Raw genomic sequence first — 16151 nt, 5'->3', positions numbered from 1 at the left:
GTAAAGTTGTCCTGAATGGTCCCTGTTTAAGAAAAACATCTGCCACGCTAACTGCACCTGCAACAGCACCTGCAACGTGGTCTCCATCTGCGTTTCCATCTTCAATTTTATCTGCATCCGCACCGGCATCCCCAAAGATGCCTTCCTCTGAAATGGTACCTGCATCAGCAACGCTCCCTCTGTCTGCAAGGGCATCTGCAATGCTCTCTGCACTCCGGTTGTGTCTACATCTGCAGTGGCGCACGAAAGGGTATCTGGTGTGGCATCTGTCTCTCCCATGGCATCTCCGTCTGCAGTTGCATCTGAAAGACTACCTGGTTTCTGCAAGGGCGTCTGCAGCGGTATCTGTGTCTGCCACGGCCTCTACAACGGCATCTGCACCTGCAACGGAATGGGCGGTGGTATCTCTGATGGTATCAGTACGGGTGTCCCTGCCTGTATTGGTGCCGGCGTCTGTGAAGGTCTCTGTACGGTGCCTGTGTGCCCAATTGTACCTGTGTCTGCGTCTGTGCTGGCATCTGTCTGTGTCCTAAGTCTGTGCGTGGCGGGAGTTCTGCTGTCCAACAGGAGTCCAACGCCCTGTCCGTGTTGGCCTTCATGCGCGCTGCCAGGCGGGAGAACCTCTGTCCGCTGGAAGTGCCCTCCAGGCTGAAGAGGCGCTCCAGTAAGGAAAGGCAGCAGCTCTGCTGCAGCAGCCAGGCCAGCCTCTTCATCCTGCTGCACGAGAGAAACTGCTGGGCCCAGAGGCTCTCGCTGTACAGCGCTAAATCAGCCAGGGCTGGGGGAAAGCAGGGCGGCGGACAAGCCAGTCGCACCTCCTGGGAGGAAAGGGAGCTGATGGAGAGGAAGGGGGCAAACAAAGCAGTGCCGCCAGGGGAAGCTGACCGCTCGAGAGGGCGCGTTGGCGCTACAGCGCCCGGGGGCCCAAGCAAAGCTGGGAACCGGCAAGAAAAGGGTTATCGCCCTCTGAGCTTCCTCGCTCTCACACCTCACCCCCACCCACTGCTCCTTCCCAGTCTCCTGAGCCCTGCCCCTCGTCAGCCTCTACTCCCTGTTTGCAGCTCTCTGTCCCCAGCCACCACCAAGGCCCTGCCGCCGTCGACGCGTGCCGGCAGGCACAGCCCCGGCTGTGAGCTGCTTTTTACCCAGGGGGGAAGGAGCGTGCAGGGGGGAGGGAGTGTGGGGCTCTGTCGTTCCCCATTCCACCCGCATATCGCTCCTTAACCCCTCGGTCCTGTAAGGGCCGTGCGTCAGGTCACGTGTGGCCTCAAGCCCAGGCAGGTCTGGGACCAGGTAGGAAATGGCTCTTCCTCCCCTAGGTTCTCAGTTCTGCTCCTTACCGGCCCTTCTGCAGAAGGCAGGCTGCTCTTCTCACGTAAGCGACACAAGGCAACTTTTCCACCTGAGCCTTGACAAAGGCGCCAAGGAAGGTCTCGGGGAAGTTCCTTCTGAGCAAGCTCAAAGCCTGCCTCATCATTTTCTCTGCCAGCTGAAGGCGTTGCATACACCAGCAAACCTGCAGAGGAAAAGGGAAACACCCTGATCTGCTCGAGTCGGCCAAGAGACTGCCGGAGTCTGCCGGTGGCTGGTGATGCCAGGGATAGCCCCTGCAGCCGGGGAAAGCATCCAGCTCCATCCCCCAGGACACCCCTCCAGACCTCCCCATCTCTTTACCTCCCCTTTGAGGCTGAAGAAGGTGGCCTCTTCAAAGCAGGCTATCGCAGTGGCTTTCATCTTCCTCAGGACCTCCGCTTCGTTCAGCTTCATGAGGGCCTTTGCGCAAGCACAGAGAGAGCAGGCGAGCGTGATGCAGAGCCCATGGCCGGCCTCGTCCTCCCCTGTTGCCTCTGGCATCTGTCTTAAGAGGGCCCGTTTCTCCCCCTGCTGATGCCCGCCCCAACACAGTCACGCCGGCTCAGAGCACAGGCACCAGTGCTCCTTCAGATCCCCTCCCTGCTAATTCCCCTCCTGCTATGGGCACGGTGGCCTGTGTCTCCGTCCACAGAAGAGGCAAGCCGGAGGAAGAAGTCAGGCTCTGACCCCAGCATGTCCCTTCCAAGGCCCCGTCAAGGCACGCCCTATTGCAGCGGTGAAGTTGTCCTGCCCAGAGCCAGCTGACTGAGAGGACTCCGTGCACGGTGGGCACTGGCGAGCGAGGCAACTCACCATGTAGCTGTTGGAGACGTGCAGGTAGGCAGCAGCACACTCCAGAAGGTAGTAAAAGGCTCGGTCGGCATCGCCCATTGCCACGTAGTGGCGAGCCAAAGGCACAAGCACCGATTCCACGATGGCTCGGCATTCACACCAGTGTGTGCCGTTGTGCTGCCTGTCGGTCTCGTCGGGCAGCTCAGTTGTCTCTTCGCCCTCTGGCAGAAGCCGCTCCGCCACACTAGTCAGAGCACCGTTCCCAGGGGAAGAAGAGAGCAAAGAATGCACAGGCATCACCTACACTGGTCTTTTGCCCCACAGAGAGGCCATCAAAAGCCCTTTGTTCAAAAGAGAGCGCGAGCCCACGGGCAGGCATGACTCCTACAGCTGCTTTGTAGCCAGGGAGAAGACGACAAGCTGGGCTTTCTGTCACCTCCCCCAGGCAAACCACCCGGCTCCCTTGTGGTGGCTTTTCGCCTGCAGATCTTGTAGCGCTCCTCTCGAGGAACTGGAAAGCAAGGCCTGCTCCAGGGTAGTGTGACCATCACTAGGAGCCCACGGGCTTCCTCCAGCACTGTCTCACCTCCGTGGCCATCTCTTCCCCGCTCCCACCTCACAGAAAGCCTCTTCCTTAAGCTAGAGTCACAACCGGCAGGCAAATGCCAGCGCTTCCTTGGTCTCCTCTGGAGACCCCTGAGGCCCCTGCCTTTACAGAGAATCAAACCCTTGTCTGCTCACCCAGTTTCCTCCTCCATGAAAGCCTGCTGCTCTGCGGCATCTGCAAAGAAAACAGGGGGTTAGACACCTCCTCGCCTGCCCCAGGGGAAGAGCTGCTCTCGCTCTCCCACTGGGCTTCAAGGACCCTTGCGAGGGTGCCGACACGCTGAGCAAAGTCTGCGGTGGTTGTCCTCAGCTCCTGGGCTCGTCCCCGGCAGACCTCCTCCCAGCCGATCCCCAGCATACACCCCTGGGCTCCTGGAGGGCCCGGGCTGTGGAGCACGGTGCACAGCGTACCCCCAGTGGCGTGGGTCCTATCCTGCTTCAGCTCTTCTCCAGCCAGCACCAAGGCCTCCCAGCTGCATGAGTCGCCTCCGTCGGCAGGGTCCCGACAGCTGCCTCCGTCCTGGCTGCTGGTGACGGCGAAGTGGTGGAAGGCGACAAACTCCCCTTGGCCGCAGCTCCTGCATTTGTGCGCGTGCTGCTCCAGGAAGGCGGCACACTTGCCGCGCAAGGCGACTCGCTGCCTCCCGGGACACAGCTCGTACGCAGCCTTCTGCAGCAGCGGGACGCAGAAGGCCAAGACGCCAGGCTGCTGCTCCTCGGTCCTCGTGCTGGGAGAGGGCCTCTGCACACCTGCAAGGCAAAGGGCCTTGGCATCAGCCCCAGCTCAGGGCCGTCGCAGCCGGGGCACGAGAGTCATGCCTTGGCGTGCACCCTTGCCAGCCAACCAGCACTGCTGCACACCGAGCCTTGCAGCACGGGGCAAAAGGGCCCAGCTTGCCTTGCTGACGCTAGCCCAGCCCCGCGGACACAGCGCTCAGCTGCGCTCCAGGCAGGAGCTGGGCATGTCACCACCAGCCCAAGCAAGCCCCGTCCAGCACTTTCTCCCTGCTCTTGGCAAGGCAGTCCCCAGCCTCCTGAGCTTCCTCCTGCGCCACAGGGGAGTCAAAGCTGAATAAAAGCCCGTCAAGGGCCCCGGGGCAACCTGGAGAGCATCTTTGATCAGGTGGCTGGGAGAGGATGTCAGGGACTCCACACGCCCTCCCGTGCCTGCGCTACGAGCAGCACTCGGGATGGCACTTGGTGGGAACCTCCCTCCAGCGCAAAGCTAGCGGGCTTTGAGACTGACCCGTAAGGTCTTTGAACAACCCATCGCAAAGAGCCGTGCCTGCCTGAGCCCCAGCCACCCCTCACGGCAGGGGAAGCGCACCATGCCCTGGGGAGCCCTGCCGGGACACAGCTGGGAGCTCCCTTGTCCACCTGCCCGCTACCACTTACTGCTCTCCACCTGCGAAGAGGTGGCTGGCCCCTCGGTAGGATCTTGCACATCTTCTGGCACCTCTGTGTTTTTCAGCCACCTCAGGATGTTGTCGCTCACCAGCTCGTCCAAGGAGGAATTCATATGGGTCCTGAGGCCAGTGGGAAGGATGTGCAACAGGAGCTGGGTGGTAAACACCGGCCCGATGATGGCTGCAAACTTCACAACCATCCGCGTCAGCGGCTGCATCCGATCCAGCTGAGTCAGCGCAATCTCTGTCAAGAAGAAACAACACGTCTCTCTTGCCTCTTCCCCATGCTGAGGCTGGAGAGGCTGGAAAGTTTCAACCCATGAGATGGGGTAGACTTTGGCCTCCTCTCCTTGCGGCTGCACCTACTGGGCAATCGCAACCCAGGGTAGGCATCTTCAAACTGGCTCCGCTCCTGATGGAATCGCAGGCCATGAGGCCTGGGGAAAAGCCAGATGCTCAAACAAATGCTCCCCCACCGAGGGCAGGGAGGGCAGGACCCAGCAGGTATGCGCATCCCATGATGTGCCCTACCAGATCTGGAGTAGGCTTTTGCCCAACAGCGCACACAGAGAACTTTCCCCACATCACAGGTGGACACAGAGCTCCCCACAAGGCTTGCCTTAACTTGGCCAGACAATACTATTCCTTTCTCTTGGTTTTCTTTTTTTTTTTTTTTTTTTTTTGGACAAAGCCACTTCACAGCAGGAATACTTTAGCATGATGTTTCTTCACAATTCATAACAAATGTCTATGGCCAGAGAGGTTTGGTTTGGATTAAGTGCCTTGAGACCAGCATTAGCTGGGGAACTTAAAAAGAGAACAGCAACACAGATGCTGCGTCAAAGTTGGGACAGAGGCAAGTCAAAGCCTTTTCCCAGCAAAGTATTTGTTTTGGTGAGAAAAGGGAGCCATTTCAGTGTTGCACGGATAACCTTTTCTCTCCTACCTGCTGACGGAGAGCAGCCAGCAGGCTCACAGGAGGGGAAAGCGGCTGCCTGCAGCCCCAGGCCTGTTTCTGGTGGGACCGGAGCCGCCTTCCCAGCAGAGCCCCCACGCTGAGAGGGTGACTCTGCAGCACACGGATGCCCGGCCTCCCTCCAGCCCCTGCCCCGGGAAGGAGCCCCAGCACAGCCGACAGCCGGCAGAGCGGCGCTCGGCTCCTTACCTTTCAAGGGGATGGGCAGCGCGGTGTTCTCCAGGGTCACGCCTGGCCTGAGGAGGCAGACCCTCCCGTCATTCCCCGCCTCGGAGCTCCAGGTTGCTGCGAGGGATGAAGCCTCGGCTGCAGATGCTGGGCGGAGCAAGAGAGCACCGATAAGGCAGTTCGCAAAGCGACTCGCAGCTCGCGAGCGCTTCACGATTCACTTGGGATGGGACAAGTCGCCCCCGACATGGTCCAGTGCCTGCCCTGAATGTGGTGGTCATGAAGCAGAGCAAAACAGTTCCCACCAGTTCCCAGCCAGGGAAACTGCTGGTGCTAATGCAAGACGTGGCCTCAGTCCTGGCTCTTCCCAAGGCCGCGGCACTCTGGCTGGCATTGCTCTCTCGGATGGCATTACCACCGTTTTCTTCCGTTACCGGCACTCTTGTGGGGATTTACGGTTTGGCATTCAAGTTTCCTGGGCTCGTCCCTCACCTCAAGCTGGCGTTTGTTCTCAAGTGAGCTAGCCTTTGGCCAAGTTAAACTGCATGCCCATTGGAATGCCTAAGAAACACCACAAGCACATGTGCTTCGGAAGGATTTCCCCTGTGTTTTAGCCCCACAACCCCCGCCCCAAGAATGTAGGTCCCTCCGAGCCACCAGAACTCACTGCCCCTGCTTTGCCTGTCCCAACAGCAAGGCGCACAGGAGCCCGCACCTCCGCCAGACCAAGATCTGACTCTGCCCAGAGCCACGGGGGAACAACGGGGCAAGACTCTGCTGTGGAGAACACGCCACAGCAACTCGCTAGTCGCAGCCAAGGTGCTTACTGATCAGGCTCTCCCAGTTGTCCTTTGCTTTTCCAGACTGCCTCCGGGTGCAGAACTGGAGCATGTCGTTGGCACGAAGGCAGCGCAGCAGCTCCTCGCAGTAATATGGGATCCCTGAGCTGGTTCGGATCAGGAACCTGCACAGGAGCAGACCCGTCGGGGACCAGCACAAGGAAAGTAAGGTGAAACACAGTTCAGGTGGGCGGCCAGTCACTCAGGCATACCAGGGTAGCCAGCATCTTCATCACAGCTACACCTCACTTTGGAAAGGGATCGTCCTCCCACTGCCTTGGGATTTTGTGCCCCCTGAACCCTCCAGCCTTTGCCGAAGTCCACGGGAAAAGAATTGCGGACAATGCCCAAAGCGCAGAGCAGCGAGCCCTGCCTTTCTTCTCCTCAGGAGCCTGGAGAGGATGGACCTCTGCCCCGGGGAATCTCCCCCACAGCCCAGCCACCCAGACCAAGGCCTTTTCTGTTCACACCCAGACACAGCTGGGCTCAGGACTCTTCCTCCCTTCCTCCCTGTGCGGCAGCCAAGGCTGACACCTCCCAGGCTGGGTGTCTCGGGAGTTGCCCGCTCTCAGCGCACACCCACCAGGGTGAGGCATAACAAGCCGCCCACGCCTGGCACTCGCTAGAGTCCGGGATGCTTCTAGCGGCCCTGCGCTCCCTTGCCTGGGGGGCTGATTCCCTACCACGGTCAGCAGAGGTTCAGGCCCTCAGGAAGAGCTCCCCTGCCTCCAACTTACCTCACCAGATCCCTGGGGATGCTGACCACTCCGAGCTCCTTGCAGACTTTCTGCATCACAACTGAAGCTTTCAGCTTGTCCAGATGAAGATAAGTGATTTTCTGGGACGTGGCGTTGTCTGCTGCGGCTTTGCGAAAGCTCTCTGTTATCTCGTAGCCTGGGGCTAAGCTCATGACCATGAAGAGGGAGACCTTTTGGAGCACGGGTGACATGATGAACCAGGAGTCAGGGTCGATGAAATGGGCATTGTCGATGACAAATATGCCAAAATCTCCTGTAAGGGTCTGAAAAAAAGCAGGTTGCTCTGAGGGGAATCCAGTGGATTCTCAGCTGTCTTGCAGGGGACGAGATTTAGCCTCCGTCTCTTGAGAGGATGCTCTGAAGTCTCTCCCCAGCCACTTTCCCGCTCGGAAGCTTACTGACTCTTTGAGACTGGAGGGTCATACCTAACATCACTTGCCCTGCAGAAGGAGGGAGCTCGGGCAAGGGAACCCAGAAGACATTGTTCCTCCTCCAGGGCACACTTTACGGGAGGAAAGTCCTCGGGTGTGTTTGTGGGGCTGCGGGGGGAAGTGGTGGGGTGAGGGCTTTCTCGGGCTCTGACGGGCCATGACCCAGGTGCGCAGTCATCCCGCCTGCTCACACCTCAGTGGTACAGAGCCCGCAGACGGCAGGGTTTTTCCTTCTCTGACCCAGGGGGAAGGAAGGAGAAATGCTCACCTTCTCCAGCACTTTCACCCGAGTCGAGTGCAATTCCAGTCTTCTTTGAGTTTCACCCATCTCGCGAACATTGTCCGAAATGGGGAACTGGCCAGAAAAGCAGAGTCAGGGAGAAACACGGCTCCGGGGCTCGGCACACCTACCCAGCACGCAAGACCGCAGAGCCCACCGTCTCTGACAGCCTCAGCACCTCACCTCTGCCCAGCACAGGGGCAGGGAGCCGCAGCGGGGACTCCACCCAGAGCCTAAAGCAAAGGCCCTCTGCTGAGGGTCTCTGCAGAGCTGGGGCTTGGGCTGAGCCGGTTCTCTGGCTGTGGGAATCGTGGGCTGGCTGGGGCAGACCCCTCGCACAGCGGTGACCTCGGCACGAGGTCAGGAACAGCCGCTCTCCAGTGCCACTTCCAGGGTGCCGAACAAGGCACCGGGCACTGCGGATGCGGCGCAGGACACCAGCCCCACAGACAGGGAGCCCCCCGGGCCCAGGCATGGCAAATGCACACTGTGACCCCCGCAATGCCCACCCCGGAGCTAAGGCACTCCCAGCAGCGTGCCCACTCAAGGTCAGACCCAGACAAGCTCAGGAGAAGGCCTTCTCAACGTCCACAGGGGCCTCTGGCTCTCACCTTGACACCGAAAATGTCATTGAGGAGGCAGTAGCTGCTCTCTTCGATTGTCCCTTGCAGCTTTGTCTTCAGCACGCGCTGCCTGTCGCCGCGCGATTCACAGTCCTGGAGGCCCAGGGCCCTGGCCATCAGCATGCGGATGGCAGAGAAGGGCTGCCTCATGTCGATCTCCAGCAGTTCCAGGGCAACCACCCTGCGGTGCAAAAGCAAAAGGCACTGAGATTCCCCACAGCCCCAGCCTTCTAAGACAAGAGGGGCGGAGGTGCCCTTTGGGGGGAGCTCTTCAGCCCCCCATCTCCAAGCGCTTCCCACAGAAGGCCAAGCCTTTCCCTCCTCGTACGAGAAAGGGCACAGAGGGGCAGTTGCTGCCAAGCCAGCGGGAGAGCCGGGTCCAGAGCCTGTGTCTCTGCAGCGCCGGCCTAGGTCTCCCTACGTGCCCCCTGCAGAGGAACTCACGGGGCTGAGAGGCAAGAACGGAGCAAGTGGTGGGTTTGCCTTTGGGCTCCAGACCTTATCGGTCTGCCTGCCAGAGCACAGGCCCCCGTGCTCCTCCTGGGAAACACGCCGAGGGCGAGCAGGGCTTCTGAGACAGGCAGCCCTGCTGTCTCTGGGGTCTGGAGTGGGATGAAAAGCACTGAGCTTGGGCTCTTTCCTTCTATCTGCGCCTGACCCAGGGGTGAAGGAGGAAAGGCCGTGGCTCCAGAAGCCACCTCCAACTCCCCAAAGAGGCAGAGGCGGGAGCGGAGCACGCAGGTGCTCCCAGGCAGTGTCTCCAGGAGGCTCTGTCGGGAGGCTGCAGTCCAAGGGCCAGGTACCCTGGCAGAGGGGCTGGAGCGTTTCGCGGCTGTCAGGGGATGGGCAGGGGCAGCGTCGCAAAGCTACAGGTGGAAAACCTGTACCTGTGGCCAGCATCCTGGCCTAGAGAGGCCAGTTCAGCAAGTAAGTGGCTCTTTCCACAGCCCATCGTGCCCTCAACCGCCAGGATGTTCCTTTGGCCTGAATCCCTATAGGCGTTCAAGCAGCTGACAAAGAGGTCAGTCTCCTGCTTCCGACCTGCGAAGACAAACCAGAGAACGAGCTGCTGGGGGCGTGCTGAAAAGCAAAGAGCCGTCCCTTTTGCGGGCACCCTCCACCGCAGCTTCCCTCCCCGCTACCACATCGGCCAGCCTGCCGGCACCCAGGCCTCCTTCCCACCTGCTCGTCCACGCTTGGGCACCTCTGCCTTCCTCAGAGCAGTCACGGGGCCACCTGCTTGCCTGCCCCACAGCGCAGCCCCCTCGCCCTCTCCCCTATCCCACAGGCACGGAGATTCTGCCGGCCCCATGCGACTCCCCGCAGCGATCCAGCACGAGACTGTAAGGGATGACTGCAGCCGGTTCAGGCAGCCGCGTCCCAAACAGACTCAAAGCATCTCCTCGCTGTGCCGTGAGCTGCACAGCACCTCCCAGTAGCTAAGGCAGCGTCGCCAGTCCCGTTCTGGTTTGGTCCGGGCTAGAGTTAATTTTATTCAGCAATAGCCTGTACAGGTCTATGTTTTGTATTTGTGACCAAACATCGCTGTTGATAACACAACCAGGTTTTAGTTATGGCTGAAGAGCGCCTGCGCAGCGTCGAGGCCTTTTCCATTGCTCACGCTGCCCCGCTGGCGAACAGTCTGGGGGTGCACAAGAAGCTGGGAGGCGGCACAGCCGCCACAGCCGCCACAGCTGACCCCAACTGCCCAAAGGCCTATTCCAGACCATACAACGCCGTGCTCAGCAAGAAAATCCGGCGGAAAGGAGGAAGGGGGGACATTCGGAGTGATGGCATTTGTCTTCCCAAGTCACCGTCACACGTGATGAAACCTTGCTTTCCTCGAAATGGCAAGACGCCTGCCCGCCCATGGGAAGCGGTGAACGAATGCCTGATTTTGCTTTGGGCGTGTGTGCAGCTTTTGCTTTCCCTATTAAGCTGTCTGTATCTCAGCGCACCAGTGCTCTCACTTTAACCCTTCCGATTCTCTTCCCCATCCCACTGTGGGGAGCGAGTGGCTCTGTGGGGCTGAGCTGCCAAGCGGGGTTAACCCACAACAGGGCCCAAAACATTCGGCAAGACCCCGAGTGAATACAGGCATCCCCTGCCTCCTGACATTTCCGTGTCTTCGCCCAGATGCTGCCAAGAAAGCAGCTCTGAGGAGTAGAAGGAGGAGAACCCACCGTCAAAACTCTCCATCGATTTGGCAGAAGGAAATCTCTTTCCTGACCCCAAAGACAGGGATCAGTTTAGCCCCCAGGCTGTGAGCAGCTCCGCAGTTGAAAGCAACCTTCCTACCAGGTCTGGAAGACAGCAGGGAGCAGCAGGCGCCCCACCTCGTTTTCCACCCAAAGATATCAAGCAAGCAGAGACCAAGACAGGCGGCGCTTTCTTAGGGCTGCTGCAGGCAACACCATCCCTGGTAAAAGCCTCTCCCTTCCCACCAAGGCACTAAAAGTTACCAAGGGGAAGAACCTGGGCTTCAGAAGAGCAAGGCGTTCTCCACCTACCCAGCAAGGGGACGTACTCCGACCTCTTCTTGGTAAGACCCACGCCAAAGATGCTACAAGCAGGGGAAAAGACAACACAAGTCAATGAGATGGTGAGAAGCCAGGGGACCTAGAGAAGCAGCCTGGCGTGGTAGGGAAGGAGGTGCTCCTCGGGTACCGGCTTTTCTCTGGAGCAGGCTGTTATCCCCTGCACGCTTTCCCAGCCAAAGTTCAAGCTGACACGCTACGACAGCTTCAAGCGTAAAGAAGCCCAGCGGCCACGGTGGGACAGAAGAACATATCAAGAGTCCATCCCCAGAGGCCAAACCCAGAGAAACAGGAGAAGACACGTGAAAGAAGCCAGGGCGTGCTGTTGGCTGGGAGACAGCTTTACCACTTTGGCCAAGAACACCAAGCGTCTTTGAAAGGGGGACTTGTGTCCCTGAAGGGCTTGGGACGCCAAGCACCTGGCACCTTTGGCTCAAGTCTTCCCGCAGTCTCAAAGAGACGGCAGTGGTAACCTTCAAACCGTCCTCTAAAGGGAAGGTGAAATCCTGGCCCAGAAGAGCTGAGATTTCTGCAGGAAGACCTGAGGAAGAGTGTCCCGATGGTCCACGTTTCCCCATGGGGACCAGACTGGCCCAAAGCTTCCTGCTCGGAGCAGCTGGGACAGAAAACTCCTTGGGTCAGCATTCCCAGGGCACGTGGTGGAGCAAGCACAGCACGGAAAGCACAGCCCAAAGCCCTTTAGACCCAGCCCACAAGGCCAGGTTGTGTCTACCAAAACAGACAAACCTTCCCCATGCCTGTGGTTTCACTCCTGCTCTCTCAGCAGCTGGAGACAGCAGGGGAGAGGGGCAAAAAGCCTGCCACGCCAGGGCTTCCGACCGTCTCGGAGGACACTCACCTCTCCTCGGTGACCCCCACGTATTGATAGACAGGGCCAGGCTGCCTGAGGCCTTTCATCTCTCTCTCAGGCAGCTCCTTGAAGTAGGAAGCGGGCAGCCGGGAGGCGGCGTAGGTCACTGCATCACAGGACACCAGCCCAGGGTAGTGCACCATCATCCGGGCAGCCAAGTTCACCTTCCGGCCAAGGACTGCCAGAGGGAGAGCACGCGTTAGAGAGAGAGAGCATGCGTCGGTGTGGCCCGTGCCACCAGCCCCGCGGCACCCTTCCAGGCCAATACCTGTGTATTCGTGTCTCAGCGGGTGGCCAGTGACTCCGCAGAACACCGTCCCTCTGGTAACTGCCACAGACATTGTCCTGGCACACAGAGAAACAGCAGGGCTTGAGCAGCGCCCCAGGCGCAGTCCTGCCCGCCTGGCTTCATCCCTTCCCACACCTCCCCTCGGTGCCAGCCTGGGCCACCGGCTGTGCTGCCCTGCCAGCGTGGGTCTCGGGGACGTGGAGAGCTCAGGGGTGCAACATCTGCAGGTTGCAAGGGACAAGGGGCAGGGGCAGAGCACGGGCAGGGCCACAGCCGTCTTGTGAGCAAAGAGAGAGGGAAGAAGGCGCCCGCCATGTCACCGCCTGGCGATGACAGCCACTTGGGATCAGGTGGCTGGGCCCCATCCCCGTTCATGGGGCAGTGGCCCAGAAGGGCCTGCCTCTGGCCGCAGCGGCCTCTGGCCCTCACGAGGGCTCTTTCCAGCACGGTGGCCAGCAGAGTGTGCTTGGAGGGACTCCGTCTGGCTGCCGTGGGCTGAGCCCAGGGGTTGCCTGCACCTCTCAGGGCACTGCCTCCTTCCTGCCAGGGACAAGGGAGAGCAAGCTAGAAGGCACATCTCTTTCTGGGAAGCCCCCTTGCGCCGTCCCAGGCAGCATGCACCCCGCCGACCCCCGCCACACACTCACTCTGTTTCCTTGAGCATGGTGGAGCACGAGTTGAAGATCTCCAGAGCACTCTGCAGGGCGTGAAGGCTCTCGCAGGGCAGCTTGTTTCCAGGGAGTCCCAGCACGCAGAGGAACGTGCAGCCCTGCCCAGGACAGATGTGGAACATGTTGCTACAGCGCCTAAGAGGGAGTCTCTCCCTCGCGCTCACTGCCCACCCTCTGGCGCTGGGGGAGGCCACCGTTCCCCCCCACTCACTTTATCACACAGGAGGACTTTGTTGATGTGGCCCTTGTGAGGAGAGAGGATTTCTAGCATCACCCTGCTGGCCTCCTTGAGGACGGTGCTGAGATGCTCCGAGCTGGTACCTGCAGCAAGCTGCAGCTGGACAAAGATGCAGGTGACTGGCCGTAGCTCAGAGAGGAGGTCCATGGGCAGTCCTGCATCGAGCTGGAAGACAAGAGCACGACGGCTTCACCAGCCTGCTCTCCCGGGCTCTTACTGCCCACACCAGTACCGAGGGAGAGCAGGCGTGCTGGCGATAGCGGGTAATAGCAGAGGAAGGGATAAATCCTCCTCTCAGTGCAAAAGGGCGGGCAGGCCGCCCAGCCTGCGGCAGGCAGACGCCGAGTCATAACACAAATGACAAAGGAGAGAAGGCTGCTCCGCTAACACGCCATCTGGGGACCGGTACGGACATGAGGGGAGACCCTCAGGGATGCTCCAGGGACTTCAGGGGAATCTCCCCTTTATCCCACCATCGTGTCCGCGGCACACCCAGAACCATAGCCACGGAAAAGACAGAGGGACAGGAGTCCTCCTCCTGCCACCCATGTCTCTCTGAGGACAACGCAGACAATGGTGCAGCACCGGTGCCCCCGGGCTCAGTTTCCCTGCGTTGTCATCGCAGGGCGCATTTTCTTTGATTGGTCTGTTCCCGTAAGAGCTCCATCTCTGCAAGGCACCACTTCTTCTGCCCTCCGAAAATACAGCCCCCAGCAGCGGTGGCCTTGCCGTACCTTCCCGAGAGCAGCGACTGGTATGTACTTCCTAAGCACATCCTCGGCGTTCAGGTCACTGGGCAAGAGAAGAGCAGGCCTCATGGCACCTGAGGAGAGAAAAGGCAGGTGGTCGCTGGGTGGACGGGACTACGAGCTGTTGCAAAGCAGGGCCTGGCCCTGGAACCGGGGGAGAAAGAGTCTTCTGCGCTTGCTCATGTTGCCACCTCCAGATGCTGAGGGCAGAGCTCTCCCCTGGAAGGAGGAGGCGGCAGCAGCCACCGCCCTGGGAGGCCCAACAGCCTGAGTGCTAACGGACAGAGGGAAGAGGGAGGAGGTGGTTCCTCTCTGGCCCCTGAAGCAGCAAAGCCCCACCTTTCGGGACAATCACAGAGCAAGGGGAAGTGGGCACTCACCTTCCCTTTTTGAGCGGTGTCTCACTGGGTCTTGTACGAGCTTGCGTAAGGCGTCTTGGCATTCGGACCAAGGCATCGGATCCATGCCCGTCACCTGAAGACACACAGAATGAAAGCACTGCCACTGGCCTCCCCAGGACTCCCAGGGGACAGAGCCTGCCCTCCACCGTCACTGCCCAGAGAAGGGGAGAAGTAGCCCACCTGGCTGGATGGGACAGCAGTGCTTCCTCAGAAGCACCGGAGCTGGACAGCCATTCTCCAAGCATGCCCATCTCCAAGCAACCACAGCTCCATGGCCCACAGAGGACATTGCTGCTGGGGCTCAAACCCTCCCAGCGCCTCCTGACCCCTCAAAGCAAGAAAGCCCAGCCCACGGTTACCCTTGAGATGGAAGGACAAGACCTTCCCCTGCCTGCCCGCTTTCCCACCTACAACTCTCTCCACATTCATCTCCTCAGCCTTCCGACACCTCCCTCCTTCATGGCCAGGCCCAGGCCCTCAGAATGGCTCTCGAGGCCGTCCCATCCACCTGCCTGCACAGCTCTTGTGCCTGCGAGATGCTTGGTCCTCAGCCGGTGCTGCTCACAGAGCTCCCAGCAGGTTGCCGAGAGGACAACTTCACCTGCACCCGCAACCTCTTCGGCGTCACGAACTTCAGCCAGGCACGGGCCAAAAATGCAGAAGTGTTGCCAGCTCTCATCTCCGAAAACCAGGAGGCTCATGGTCCCTGCAGAGACCCCTGGGGAGAAGGAGAAGCAGAACTGACACAGGAACATTTGGAACTCCACAGCCCCCAGCATCTCGGCTGCTCAGAAGCTCCTCTGAAGCCCAGCGGGGAGACGGGCGTTACGGAGGGGTAGAGCATCCTCCCTCCTCCTGGGGGAGACGCTGACACGAGTCCCTAAAACAGGCGTCTAGAAATAGACGAACCGAGTTGACATTGAGAATGTGTTGAGTGCGCCAGGCGTCATCCCCAGCTGCCTGCCCCAGAAGCCCAGCAAACCAGAAGCACCCTGTGGCATGGCAGAGTGCCACACAGCTGCGTCTGGCACAGCGCCCGTACCTATCTTCAGTTGGATCTTCTGCCCCACATCTGTGTCACGCCTTCCGTACTTCTGGATCTGCCAGATACAGTGCAGCACCAGGCTGATGGTCCTGGCCACCTCCTGGGGTGGTGTTCTCCACAGCACCAGCACAGCACCTCCTGGGGAAAGGGAGGGAAGGTAAAGGCTCTGCCGAGACCTGACTCTCCCCGACCTACGGTCTGGTTCTGCAGAGACAGCAGAAACCAGCTGCCGTGCGGAGGAAGATGGGCTTGTGGGAGGCCATCGTCCTGGGGGACCATGTCCTGGGCACCGGGACACCTCTCCTATCCCGGGCCAGCCACAGCAGCAGACGGCTGGCAGCGGTGACACCCCCTGTCCCGAGCGCTCCTCTGCAGCTGCAGCACTGGAGAGAGGGCACTGCTGGAGGGGTGCGTGCGTGGCCAAAGAGCTGGCTCAAGGCGCTGCACAGAGCCTCTTGAGAAGGAGCGCAGAGCAAACGGCCGCCACAGGAGTTAAATGCTACAGCTCAGTGCCCGAGGTCATCGTCGTCCCAAGAACCTACCAGCAAACTTCAAGATGTCTCCTCCAAAAATCAGGAACTCTGTGGACAGAGGGAAGAAAAGGCAGAGTCATGTGGACACCTTCTTCCAGAAGCCACAGAGCAAGGCCCTCTGCCAGGCTGCCTCCACCCTCCACCATCACGGCCCGATGCCACACAGTCCTGCAGCACGGCTCCTACCCTCCAAAATGTCGCACAGGTACTCATTGAGCGTTTGCGCCAGCTCATCAGTGCCTCTGTCCACGCCGCTCCTCTGCACAAATTTCTCGGTCAACGCAGTGAAACCTGGAACAGGGACATCCAGAAATCAGGAAATGCCCATGTGGGCCAAAAGACCTGGCAGCTGTTTCCACGATGCCCGGCCCGAGAGCCTGTAGGGGACACCTTCCCGTGCCAGCTCCGCACTGGTGGCAGCCGTGATGGACCGCCCAAGGTCACCCATCCCGCTCTCTGTGGGCGTCCCAGCAGAAGACCTCAGCAGTGACAAGATGACCACTCTGTCTGAGGGGCTCCAAAGGGCCTGCTGTGTCCCCACACGGCTCATGTCCGTGGCTGCTCCTCCCTGCTCCCCCCACCTGA

General features: G+C 60.0%; 1 protein-coding gene across 1 annotated transcript; it reads right to left on the bottom strand.

The window, feature by feature from the left end:
• Positions 1 to 1037: 1037 nt before the first annotated feature.
• On the bottom strand, positions 1038 to 2230 carry LOC128917706 (adenylate cyclase type 10-like). The gene is made up of 3 exons (XM_054221105.1): positions 2167 to 2230; positions 1675 to 1773; positions 1038 to 1516 (listed from the first exon to the last, which is right to left on the bottom strand). Exons 1-3 carry the CDS (start codon positions 2167 to 2169, stop codon positions 1337 to 1339), a joined length of 282 nt encoding a protein of 93 aa, XP_054077080.1. The 5' UTR covers positions 2170 to 2230; the 3' UTR covers positions 1038 to 1336.
• Positions 2231 to 16151: the final 13921 nt, after the last annotated feature.

This window comes from Rissa tridactyla, chromosome 14 (genome assembly GCF_028500815.1).
Source record: "Rissa tridactyla isolate bRisTri1 chromosome 14, bRisTri1.patW.cur.20221130, whole genome shotgun sequence".
Lineage (NCBI taxonomy): Eukaryota > Metazoa > Chordata > Aves > Charadriiformes > Laridae > Rissa > Rissa tridactyla.
The sequence above is the reverse complement of the archived record's forward strand: the minus strand, read 5'-3'. Positions and strand labels throughout refer to the sequence as shown.